General features: G+C 51.7%; 1 protein-coding gene across 4 annotated transcripts in view; it reads left to right on the top strand.

Moving 5' to 3' along the window:
- The window catches only part of FHL2 (four and a half LIM domains 2), a 67,058-nt gene that overhangs the window by 49,726 nt on the left and 4,530 nt on the right, over nt 1-12,802 (top strand). For all 4 annotated transcript variants that reach the window (XM_032842436.1, XM_032842435.1, XM_032842437.1 and 1 more), the window contains 3 exons: nt 2,905-3,079; nt 10,211-10,380; nt 12,458-12,644. In XM_032842436.1, the coding sequence (XP_032698327.1) occupies nt 2,905-3,079; nt 10,211-10,380; nt 12,458-12,644 (532 nt within the window). The remainder of the gene's footprint in view (nt 1-2,904; nt 3,080-10,210; nt 10,381-12,457; nt 12,645-12,802) is intronic.

Here is a 12,802-nt window from a genome sequence, read left to right as displayed (position 1 = left end):
TTCCATGCATGATTTTGAAAACGGTGTGGACACAGGCTGGTGGTCGCAGCGTGCTCGCTGGGGACGGTGTGTGACATCCCCCCCTGTCCTGGCTGGGGCAGCTCGCAGAGGAGGTGGCCCGCCAGCTGGGCCATACAGCTGAGCAGGGTTCTGCCAGCTGGAGAGGAGGCGAAGGGCCTTCCAAGGCCAGGCCGGGCATGGGCGAGGGCTCAGTGGTGTGATGGGTTGGGCACCAGGTTTTGGAAGGTCCAGAAGTCTTGCGTTGATGCCTGAGGTCTAGTGAAGCCATGTGGCTGGTCCCCCGCGTGGAAAGGAGCACGTTTTAGTGTCTCATGACTGTCAACCCATCCGTTTACCTGTAGCTGCCATGTGCTCAGGTTCGCTGGCGAAAAAATGGGTTTCTGCAGTGCTTCTCACCCATGGGAGCATTGAGACGAGCTTCTCCACGACTGTCCATGCACACTGCCGACCCTCGGCTACTCTTTCCTTCCATCTGGGGCCTGACTGAGCAGGGTGGAGACTGTGGTGACGTCTGGTGGCTTTGCTGTCACCATATCGCTCGCTGAGCTTCCTCTCTCCGTTTTTTTGAAGATCAGCCTAGGAAGTCTAGTTTCCTTGAACCCATATTTCCTTTCCTTCTTGTTTCACTAACACGTTGTGTAGCCACTGTCTGTCGATGCCGATGTCCTGGTCAGAGCCCACACGCAGGGCTGGGCCTGGGACTGTCTCCCCTCAGCCCTCAGGCCCTTCCTAGGCTTCTCCACTCAGCCAGGTGGTTTGCGAGTCACAGCATGGAAAATGCTAGCAGCTTTTCCACAAGGGCTGTCCTTCCGAGGTGTCTGGTCTGCACAGAGGGAACCCACCTAACATCGGCAAAGGCTTTCCCACCTGCTGCATAATAGTCAAAACCTATTTTTTTAATTGTGGTGAAATACACATAACCTGAAACATACTAACTTCACCCTTCTGAAGAGCGCAGGACAGTAGTGCCACATGCATTCACGTTGTCCTGTGGCCAACCTCCCGGAGTCTTCACCTTGCTTTTGAAACTCTGTCCCCGGGAAACACTACTTCTCTGTCCCCGTCCCCCAGCCTCTGGCTCCCACTGTATGAGTGTCTTCATAGAGCACTTGTCCTCTTGCGTCTGGCTTAGTTGACTGAGTGTAATGTCCTTAGGCCTCCTGCACGTCAGAATTTCCTCTCCTTTTGGGGGCTGAATAATATTCCCTCGTGGGTACGTGCCACCTTTTTCTTATCCGTGCATCCCTTGATGAACATTTGGGTTGCTTCCTCTTCTTTGATGACGGCGAATAATGCTACTATGGCTACAGGTCTGATTCTTTATGCAAATGCCCAGATGTGGAATTGCTGGATCATATGGTAATCCTATTTTTAATTTTTTGAGGAACTGTCAGTACCATCTTCTGTAACAAAAAAATGTTAAATGCCTTTATTCCGTAGTTCAGCAGTATCACAGTGATAACGATCAAAACCTCCCAACTCTTCTCACAGGAGGCTGACTCCCGTTCCTATCGCACAAGGAGTTAATGGCTTGTTTGACTTTATTCAAAGTCTCAACATAAGGCAATGCTGAGCTGCATTCATTACATACAAAAATGTGGCATTATTTCTGAATGTTTTCAATGGATATGTATAGATCTCATCAAGGGTGCGGTTTTTGAAAGGTCGAACACAGGTTCAACCAGGAGTTTACCTGGAGTAGCGCACTGCCAATAGCTTCTGAATCAAAGGGACGTGAACTTGAACCTGCTTGGCTCAGCTACGTGCCCATGTGTGACTGTGTGCCTGTCACTGAGCTCCTCTGAGCTTCCAAAATAATACTTACCTTGCAGGGCTGCAAAGTGCCCAAACTCACAGCCTGGCAATGAGTATCCCTGACTGGTGTCAGAAAGAGAAAAATAATGATTTCTTCCTGGAAAAATACAGGCTTCATGGTTTATAATGAGTTTGCCTATATAGTCTCTAACTGGAATTATAGCAGTTTATACTTTGTTTCATTTGTCAAAATAACCAGTCAGGCACAGGGTGATTTTCCCCCCTCCCATTTAAATAGTTCATCCCCTCTCTGCTGCCTTCAGGACCATTTTAATCTCTGTACAGAATTATAAGGGCCCTCTGGCCCCAGTCTGGGCTTGGATTCCCCTGCTGGGCCTTGGGCTGTCCCTCCAGCCTGACCACACCTCTGTTAGGGACCCCTCTCTCTCACCTCTCTGCTGTGTTCATGCTCTGTCTCTGTCTGAAAGTCCCTCTCCAGCCCCTCCGCCCACCTCCCTGCTGTCCATGGGCCATACACACTCAGCTGGTGTACCAGAAGTCTCTTCTGATCCCCTTCACTCCATCTGAAACCAGAGTCCTGTCTCTGTCCTCACAGCTGTTTCTCTGCCTGCCCGGTGTCCCTGTGATTCTGCTCTCATACTTGGTTTTGCTGAGTTCCTTCTGAGCTAAGCCCTGTGCTCTGTTTCTCTCTCACCAGTTTTGCCAATGAGAAGCAGTAATGAGTCACATGTTCTATGTTCCTCTTTCTTACAGACCACACCTCAGGGAAACCCATGTGTTTCTGGAAAGCACGTCTTTCTGACACATAGACACATACCTCCACATACCTCAGGGAAACCCATGTGTTTCTGGAAAGCACGTCTTTCTGAGACATAGATACACACCTTCCCACATCTCAATGGTTGTTCCAAAATGCAGCCAGAGGAAAGCCCAGCCCTCCACGTTTCACAAGCAAGGTCACGGTCCAGGCATGCCCACCGGCCTCGGCCCCTCTCTGCTCCCTCTCTGCCCCGGGATGTGTAGGACTCGCCGGGGCTGTGGGTCGAGCTGAGCAGCTTCGATCCCCTCCCCCACCCTCTCACTGTGTCGCATGCTCTGGGTCTACAGGACTTGTCCTACAAGGACCGACACTGGCATGAGGCCTGTTTCCAGTGCTCTCGGTGCAAGAGCTCGCTGGTGGACAAGCCCTTCGCTGCCAAGGAGGACCAGCTGCTGTGCACGGACTGCTACTCCCACGAGTACTCCTCCAAGTGCCAGGAATGCAAGAAGACCATCATGCCAGGTCAGGAACGCGCCCTCCTTCCTCACGGTGCCACAGTGCATGCTTACTCTTTTCTTCCCTTCCACTTGCTGAATTCGTCCTCGCTGGGCTATTTCAGCAAAGAGGCACTGGGCCCCGCTGCATGCCTGGCGCTGGGCTGGGAGCTGGGCAGTCTCGGAGTAGTGAACCCAGGAGGCTCACCCCGTCCCCCGTCCTCCTGGACTCTGTGTGCCAGACGATGTTCATTTGGCACGCATGCAGACTTGATCGCAGCCGGGTCAAGTGTTAAGTAATAAGGAGCTTGGCTGTTACGGGGGAGATGGCTGTTACGGGGTAGATGGCATGGTGTCCTTTGTTTCTTGGGCGAAGTTAGCTGGTTCTGTTCTGTGGGAGACAGGAAGCTTTTATTTTAAAAAGCTGGGTGATTGAAAGTGTATAGAATTTTTAAATCCGGCAGCAAAAAGTCTTGATAGGCACATCCAAAAGTGAGGGCAAGGTGACTAACCACCCAGAGGAGGGCCTGAGATGTGGACCGTGGGCAGGTGAGAGATAGGCATGACGGCTACACCTGGCTTACAGGCCGCGGACGACCCATGGTCTCTGTCGTCTGCGTGACCAGTTAATGCTCCAGAGGGGAGATTTGCCGGAGTCAGAAAACAAAAATACAGACTCGCGGTTCAGTCTGAGTTATAGGTAATTTTTTAGTCTCTGGCCCACGTGGGACGTTTTGAAGCTGTCATCCCTACCAGAGAGTCCTAGGGACCCAGGAGAAAACACTATGCAGTGCACGTCTGCTAGAGATGTGGCCCTCGCTGAAGGCAGAGTCGCATGAAGCATTGGCCAGGCCCCTGGAGTCCAGTCAGGTGGCTGGGGACCCAGCCTGCAGTGAGTAAACGGAGGGCTTGGAGAGATGCGGCCCTGAGGCCTCTGGTCGGTGGGTGCCGACCAAGCTTCTCCCATATCAGGCTCAGGGAGCGGGAGGGGCACTGGTCAGGCCCAGCCTTCCAGCTGCTGAGAAGCTCCAGCCAGCTCCCCCAGGGATGGGGCGGGGGGTGCCCACTCACAGGACCGTCCCTGAGGATGCAGCGGGGAAGCATCCTTCATCCCAAGGAGGTCTGGAATTAAGGGCCGATGTAGGAAGACATCAACCCCACAGTAATAGTGTGTTCAATCTGATGAAGCAGGTGTGAAGGTTTAAAAAAAAAAAAAAGTGGTCTAAGGAGTAAATTAGAGTGTACGTGATTTAGGCTTGTGATTTCGAATGGGAATTTCCTTAATTTATCGCCTATCGTGGTGCTCAGGGTATCTGATGATTTGTCCTATTCACAAGCTTAACTCGTTTCAACAACAATCACTTAAGACCTTGAGGTTTGGTTTGTTGGTTGAGGTTTTTTTAAAAGGGGATCAAACACGTGAAGCTTTCAAGTGTTGTTCTAAAGGAGTTGAGGTCTGGAGGCACCTGAGTGGCTCAGTCAGCTGAGCATCTGACCCTTGATTTGGGCTCAGGTCCTGATCTCAAGGTGATGAGATCGAGCCCCCATAAGATTCTCTTTCTCCCTTGTCCTCTGCCCTCCTCCCCCACTCATGCATGTGTACACACACACACACACTCTCTCTCTCTCTCTCTCTCAAAAAATAAAATCAGGGACACCTGATTTTATCGGTCGGTTTAATGTCCATTTCTTGGTTTGGGCTCAGGTCATGGTCTCAGAGTTGTGGCGTTGAGCCCTACGTCAGGCTCCAAGCTCAACGGGAAGTCTGCGGGAGCTTCTCTTTCTCCCTGTGCCCCTCCCCATGTGAGCGCATGCACTCTCTCTCTCGCTCTGTGCCTGCTCTCTCAATCTCTCTCTCTCTAAAATAAATAAATAAACCTTAAAAAAATTAAATTAAGAAAAAGAAAAAGGACTTGAGGTCTGTACCTTAATAAATAGAAGTAAACACAGAGGTCCCTTAGGAGTGATTTTTAAAAATTCACCGTATTTGTGCATGCCGTGATGAGATGTGTCAGAGGAGCTGGGGTTGAGGGTTTTGAGCTGGTTGCATCAACAGATTGAGTGTTGATTTTTTAGAACCCTGGCAGCCAGCGGAGTCACAGTATTTCACGCAGTAGCTCTGTTCACGCCGACGTGCGACAGGAATTAGGGTTTCCCTGGTCACTTAGAGCCAAACTCTTTAGCGGAAGCCTCCTTGCCACGGCCCAGAATTTTCCTTTGATTTTTGGTTTGCTTGGTGTTTTGCAGTGAAGAGATGCTGAAGGGTTTTTGAGCAAGAGATTGATGTGCGGGAAGTATTATTTTAGGGAGATAAGTTGGATAAGGAACCCAAGCTTACAGTTTTGTGGTGTGTGATTTAGCTGCTTCTGGTAACAAGTGCCTGAGTTTGGGAGTGGGGGCGGGCTTCAGTTCTCCATGGTGAACTATCCAAACAGTAAGCTCCTTCAGGTGTCTGAAGGGTCCTGGGCCAGCCCCACAGGTGCGGGTGTCAGGGATACTCGTGAACTCCCACAGCCTCCCAGAGCTCTAGTGCAGTGGGACCCTGTCCCCACCTGGTCCTCCAGGTCTGCCAATGAGAGAAAGGGAGGCAGGTGAGACGGAAGGGTTCCTTGCCAAAGGCCAGTGCACTGCTGAGGGGGAGCAAACGGGCCAGCAAGCAAAACCAAACAAAAGGCAAACAGTGAGCAAGAAGAAAGTGGGCCCTAAGAGCCCGCTGTTGGGGAGCAGAAGTCTCTGGCAGCCGGGGACCCAGGGAGGTGTGGAAGGGCATGGAAATCGGCAGAAAATCGCCAAAGAGGAAGAGAGTGAGGACGACAGCATGAAGAGGAGGAGGAGGGAGAGGAGGAGGAGTCCGAGTCAGAGGCCAAATCTGTTAAGGTGAAAATCAAGCTCAATAAGGAAGACGAGAAAGCCCGGGACAAAGGCAAAGGCAAGAAGAGGCCGCATCGGGGAAAAGCCAAGCCTGTCGTGCGTGATTTCGACAGTGACGAGGAGCGGGACGAAAATGAACCGTCAGAAGTGGGACTGGTGATCAGTGATCAGTGTGGACCCCCCCCACCCCCACCTCGGTAGAACTGAACTCCTCCCTCCTCTCTCATTTCTACCCAGTGCGTGCATTTGTCCTACGGGCACTGGGTTGTTTCTGTGTCATCCTCATCTATCAACTAGCTTTAGGATAGTGCCCCACAAACATATGATATCATGGTGTAAAAACACAACACGCACAGACACGCACATAGACACACACACACAGATATTTGTAACATATTGTGACCAAATGCGCCTCAAAGATTCAGAGATTAAAACAGACAAAGCTTTTGATGGAAAATATGTGGGTGGATAGTATATTTCTATGGGTGGGTCTAATTTGGTAACGGTTTGACTGTTCCTGGTTTTACCACCTGTTCAGATGAAAAGTTTTTTGTGTTTTTTTTTTTTTTTTTAAAAAAGAAATTGTAAGAGCATTGACAGTTTTGCACTTAAAGGACCTTAAAGTTCACCTGTCTTGTCTCCGCAGTGAAGAGACCAGGAAGTTCTGGGGCGGACCCCTGGGCTATTGTCAGTGGCCCAGCCAGGATTAGGACCTTGTCCAGAACTCCGGTCTCAGAGCTTTGAGCTACCTTCTCAACTAGATAAGAGAAGGTGGAGGTGGACCAGGAGCTGGCGGGTGTGAATGGTGGTTCATTCACAAGGTGGGGTAATAGGACACCCAGGATAAACCTTCACGGAATGGGATGCTCAGGGCCTTCCTAGGAGGAGGACAGAACAGCAGTGTTGGCATCATGTCCTGTTCAACATCTTCGTGTAGCCCGAGTGAGTTGGACGCAGATGGGAAGGGGGTGGGGTGTCCCTCTTTGCTGAGCAGTAGCTGGGTGAGCACAACCACTTGGGAGCTGGGGGAGTCTTGGTTTCCCCACCCCGACCCCTGCTGGTCTGCGTCGCTTTAAATTCAAAAGCAGTCCTACAGAAGCCATTTTCCCGCCCTGTGGTGTCTGTCCTGGCTCCCCCCTCACTGTGGCACTCCTTCCCTGAACCATTTCTCAGGGAAAACCTAGAAACTGACAGCTTGGGGTTTCAGCCTTCCTGTTTCCTGGCTGTGACTTTTCACCAGTCGTTGCCCCTCACTGAGACTTGACTAGAGAAGCCCGTCTTGTACCCGCCATGATGGAGGCATGGGCCCAGGGCAGGGTCGGGAAGGGACCCTGGGGAGGTCACATTAGACCAGTCTTAGAGGATGAGCTGGGTTTCTTCGACCAATGGAGAAGTCTCAAAAAGGAGGGCCCTCTGGCAGAGGACATGGGCTCAGCACCAAAGGCAGTGTGTGTAGATGCCTGGTGAGACAGATTGAGATGGAGAGAAGTTGGGCAGGGGAGGGAAGGACAGGGGAGGGCAGGAGCGGGGAATGGAGAAGGAAGGGATGGGAAAGAAAAGAAAGGAAAAAAAAAAAGGAAAAAAATGTGCTGAATCATAGCATGTGCTACTTTTCTTTGGTCTGATTTTTGGAAGTGCTACCAGGAAATCACGATGTGTGGGCGTGCAGGTCGTCGGCTTGGCTGTGGCAATGAATTTAAGTAAAACAAAACATGAGGCCTGTGCTGACTGACAAACTCAAACCTGACAAAAGCCCCCAGAAGTAGCCAGGAACCTAGAGACCGCCACAAGCCATACGGTTGAGGCTCCCCGGCTTCTCGGCTACTAAATGAGCCTCTGTTTGCAGAGGACCCTTGCAGGAGCACCACTGCCTCTGAGCAGACTCACAGGAACTCACCCTTTACCACTGTTGTCGGTTCCTCACTTGTTTGTTTGAAAGAGAAAAAAGACACCCCTTCCTCAGGACCTTGTACTCCCATCTGCCGGAGAAGCAGCAAGGTCTGGTAGAAGAAGGACCTTTGCTGCCCCCTGCTGGCCATGTTGTACAATAAACTCGGCAGGTGTCTGGAGGCTGCTGGAAACCACCCAAAAGGGCTGCAAGTGCCGCCCCTCACCCCACCTCCTGCTCCCCAGGGTTCCTGACTGGTGATAATAAAAGACCATTATTCCCCACCACGCCAAGAACGAACTCACGTGGTCTTGCTTGCCGTCTTCAGTGAGCATACGGTTGCCCTGTGTTCATTGACAAGATCCTTTGGTTTTTGAGCGGCTTTATCAAGGGAAGGTGGGAGAGTAAAAGAGCAAGGGGCAAAAATACGCGTGGGAAGATAAACCCCTGGAGACAAAGAAAATCATTCTAGGTTTAGATCACCAATCTTCCACTATTTTTACCTGACATTCTGTTGCTCAGTGTAATTCTCCCTGTGTCAGGGCTCATCACCCCACGACTAGACTCTGCAGCTTTGAAGACTGTTATGTGCCTCCCCCACCATGTATACCCCCCATCCCTAGCTTCCAGCACCTGCACACAACCTGAGTATTGTACGTACTCTACGGGAGGTGGTGCCCAAATGCCCTGGCTTGGAAGTATAGGAAGCGGATAAAGTGACCCGAAAGTGACAGCGAATAAATAATCATGCGACGATTCTCTGCACATATCCTCATTTCTCAAGAGATGGACAGCTCTTTGTCAACCTTGCAAGCAGACAAAGTGCAGCCCTTAAGCCCATCATTTTGACTATATATATCATCTTTGGACTTAAGCTAAAGTTTGGCGCGTTTCTAGACTCTTTGGCTGCCTGCATTATGCCAGGCAGCCCTGGTTCGAAGCCGGCGCTCCTGCTTGCACCCTCACTTCCCCATGGCCTGATCCCACTGTGACGTCTAACCGTTGCATCCTATATGCCTCAGCCCCAGACTTGCAGTGAGCCCAGGGTTGGCTAAGATGTTTCCAGAAAGAACCAGACAAATATTTGGGGTCTCGAGGGCCATGGTTTCTGTCCCAATGACCCATTCTGCCATTGTAGTGTGAAAGCAGCCGCAGACAATTGAAGTAAGGGAACAGGTGGAGCTGTGCCCCAGGAAAACCCTGATTGTAACACTAGGTAGTGCAGACCATGCATGGGCTGCAGGCGGGGTGCCCAGCCTGGAGCCCACTCAAGTATTTGGAGAATTTTGGGGTTTTTTTTCACTCCTTACCCTCCTTTCCCCGCAAACTTGCCTTGTGTTGCATGCAAAGGGGGTTTGCACACCGACCTGTCTTGAACCATTTCTTTCTATAAATACACATACTTTTATTCTCTTGAAAAAGTATGGAAAATCATTAACAAATACTGAATACTGTGACTCCGGCTTGGTGGTGGGGGATGGGATGAGCCAAACAGTGTTTCTGGTTCTCTAGGACTTCCTGAGCTCCTTGAAGAAATCATGTAAACATATCAAATGATAAGTTACTCGAAAGGAAATGCGAGATCAGATCAGAAAATTGCTAAATGGGATGTCTGAGTGTCACATGTGGATTTTATTTATTTTTTTTAAGAATGTATTTATTTGAGAGAGAGAGAGTGCACGCAAGCAAGGGGAGGGGCAGAGGGAGAGGGAGAAGCAGACTCTCTGCTGAGCAGGGAGCCCGACACGGGGGCTCAATCCCAGGAGATTGGGATCAGGACCGGAGATGAAGGCAGACGCTTAACAGACTGAGCCCCCCCAGGTGCCCCACATGTGGCTTTTAATGATAGCACTCAGTCATCACTTTTAATGGTAGAGCTACGACATATCACGGCTTGGTTTCCACGGCAGGTCACATGAAGCGAGTGCCATGGAGGCTCCTCGCGGACTCCGGCTTGAGACTCCAGGTTCATGTACGCGCCACCAATTTCCATCCCACTGCAAAACAGAAGAGTATTCATTAATGGGCCACTGAGCTCTGGAATTCCCACTCTGTCCAGATAGTCTGAGCCCTGCCAGAATTCTCTGTTTTGCAGTCCGGAGAGACAGAGACAGATACTTTTTCTACTTCATGTTCCTAGCCTCCTTCGGGACAAATTACATACTGAGTATGCACAGAGATTGTTCTGGAAGCTGGGTGTACAGCAGCGAACCCAGAAACACAGAGTCCCTGCCCTCTCCAAAACAGACCCATTTCGAGGCGAGCCTTTGAGAGCTAAAGTGACTTGCTGGAGTCACCAAACTAGCCCGGGGGCAGGTTCTCCACGTGGACAGCAGGGACTCCGAGCCAGCCGTGTCGTCAGCTCTGCCCTTTGCTGCTTCTTCCCAACTCTCATGACAGGTACCCGCAAGATGGAGTACAAAGACAGCAGCTGGCATGAGACCTGCTTTGTCTGCCGCCGCTGCCAGCAGCCCATCGGCACCAAGAGCTTCATCCCAAAGGACAACCAGAACTTCTGCGTGCCATGCTATGAAAAACAGTACGCCTTGCAGTGCGTTCAGTGCCAAAAGGTATCTCTCATCCTCCCTTGGACCTTATCCGTTCCAGTCCATTTGCCTCCACAGCCCTTGGCTTCAGGCCTCCTTCCCCCAAGTGACGACACCTGTGGTACCTGAAGGGCACAGGAGTCTTGCCGGGCTGGCCCCCCATCCCAAAATTCTCTTGTGCGCGTGTGCATTTACCCCGGACGGACCCCCCACTCCAGGCCTTCTTCCCACAACGCGACCAGAGATAAAATCCTGTGTCCCTCCCTCCTTCTAGAACATTGCCAAATACTTGCTCCTGTTTGTGACATATGTTAAAGGCAAGGAAAACTTATTATCCCAAAGCGATCCCGTTACCCTTGCACTCCATCAGTGAACAGGAAAACTCCAGGGAGGGATGTGAGGAGCAAAGGGAGGCTGTGCCCCATGGACAGGTTGCTAGCTGCACACTTGCCCCCTCGGTCCGGTGACCTCCTGTCTTGGCTGTTGGGTTACAGAGGGAAAAGGAGCCCACTGTAGAGCAATTGCACACTATTTGGCTCCGGCTCTATTACGGACTCTGCTGTTGGGCCTGTGGGGGCCCAGTCTGGCCTCTGGCTGCTGTTCCGTGCGAAGGTCAGTGGGGCGTCAAGTGCCCGTCCTGCCAGCACCTCTTCAAAGGGCAGAGTGGCACACTAACTACAATCTTAAATTCCCCTTCTCCCAGTTCCTGCGCTAAGATTATACTGTTTATCTGCTGTTTATCTACTGCCTCCTTCGAGAAACCTCCTGTGTTTATGTCAGCAAACCTCTTCTCCTCTCACTCCCTCTGTTTGGTCTGCCTGTTGTCATCAAGAGCCAAGGAAAGTTCATGTCATTTGCTTTTCTTCCACTGTGCTCCTCCCAACCTTACGGCTGCCTTGTTTGGCCGCGGAAGTGAAGGTAGCCCATCCTCTGAGAAGCATGGCCTTGTGTGTGTTCACGCAAGAAAGCCTTCATGCCAGAAACATCCATTACCCGCTAAGGGAGGGAGGCCCTTGGGGCTACTAGGGTCTGGGGGGAAATGCAGTCCAATGGCAACATTCAAATGCTTATCGACAAGTGTGCCTTGGAGGAGAACAGAGTCAGCAGAGTGTATACGGGCATGATCTGAATGAACTTGGGAGTGGGAGCCAGGCTGGTGTTTAGGAAGAGATGCTCTGAGACAGTAACACCCAGGAGCAGGTCTGAGCTAGCCGGGGGACATGGAATCCAGACACAGGGAAGACAAGGGCGTGTGCCAGGCAGAGCAAACCTCTTATTATACCTGCCCTCTGTATCCAGCAGATACTTTACAGCCGAGTTTATTTTGCATACATTCTGATCCAAGGGGGATATTTATAGGATGATCATTATTACTTTATAGTTTAATGAAAAGAATATAAGAGAAAGAGTCCTGAACCCTGGCACCTGCTTTTTCTTTAGCTATGAATTCTTAGGCAAGTCCCTGCATTTCTCTGGGTCTCAGTTTACTCACCTGTAGAATGGAAATCATGTCTATAAAATGTAAGGGCCTTTATATAGTCAATCCTTGAACAACAGGGGGGCCAGGGGTACCAAGCCCCCTGCGCACTTGAAAATCCACATTGAATTTTGGACTCCCGGAAAGCTTACCTACTAAGAGCAGGCTGTTGGGGCGCCTCGGTGGCTCAGTTGGTTAAGTGACTGCCTTCAGCTCCGGTCATGATCCCAGGGAGCTGGGCTTGAGTAAGTAAGAGCAGGCGATTGACCAGAGGCCTCGCTGATGGCATAAATAATCAGTGCTCGCGTATGTGGTAGGTTCTGTGTATCCTGTACTGTCTCCTTACAGTACAGTAAGCTAGAACAAAGAAAACGTTAGGAAATTATAAGAGGAAAACCACCAGGCAGTCCCACGCTGTGCTTAGCAGAAGTGCGCGCAGGCGCAGACACGGCCCTCGCGGTGCCCCCGGCACCTTCTGTATGCGCTGGGGGCGGCCATGCCATTTCTCCGTGCCTTCTCCCACACACGCCCGTCGGGTTCAGGAGGGGGATCTCGCGCCACCCAGAACCACCCTTCCCCGGGGTGGCCCTGGAACGCTGACTGTGGCTTCCTTGCCTCCTCCAGCCCATCACCACCGGGGGCGTCACATACCGGGAGCAGCCGTGGCACCGGGAGTGCTTCGTGTGCACCGCGTGCAAGAAGCCGCTGTCGGGCCAGCGCTTCACGTCCCGCGAGGAGTTCCCCTACTGCCTGAGCTGCTTCTGCGACCTGTATGCCAAGAAGTGTGCCGGCTGCACCCACCCCATCAGCGGTGAGTGTCCCGATCGGGCTCCCGGGCAAGGGTTCCCGCTGGGCGCGCGCGAGGCAGCAGCCCCTCCCCACGGGGCCACCGTCAGGGTTGGACCAGGGGCACGACTGCGGCCCCTGACTTTGCCTCCCCTCCGAAACTGAGACTCGGGGGGCCTCCCT

This window comes from Lontra canadensis, unplaced genomic scaffold (assembly GCF_010015895.1).
Source record: "Lontra canadensis isolate GAN:19392208 unplaced genomic scaffold, GSC_riverotter_1.0 scaffold130, whole genome shotgun sequence".
Classification (NCBI taxonomy): domain Eukaryota; kingdom Metazoa; phylum Chordata; class Mammalia; order Carnivora; family Mustelidae; genus Lontra; species Lontra canadensis.
Note: the sequence above shows the minus strand (reverse complement) of the source record. Positions and strands in the feature narration are given on the sequence as shown.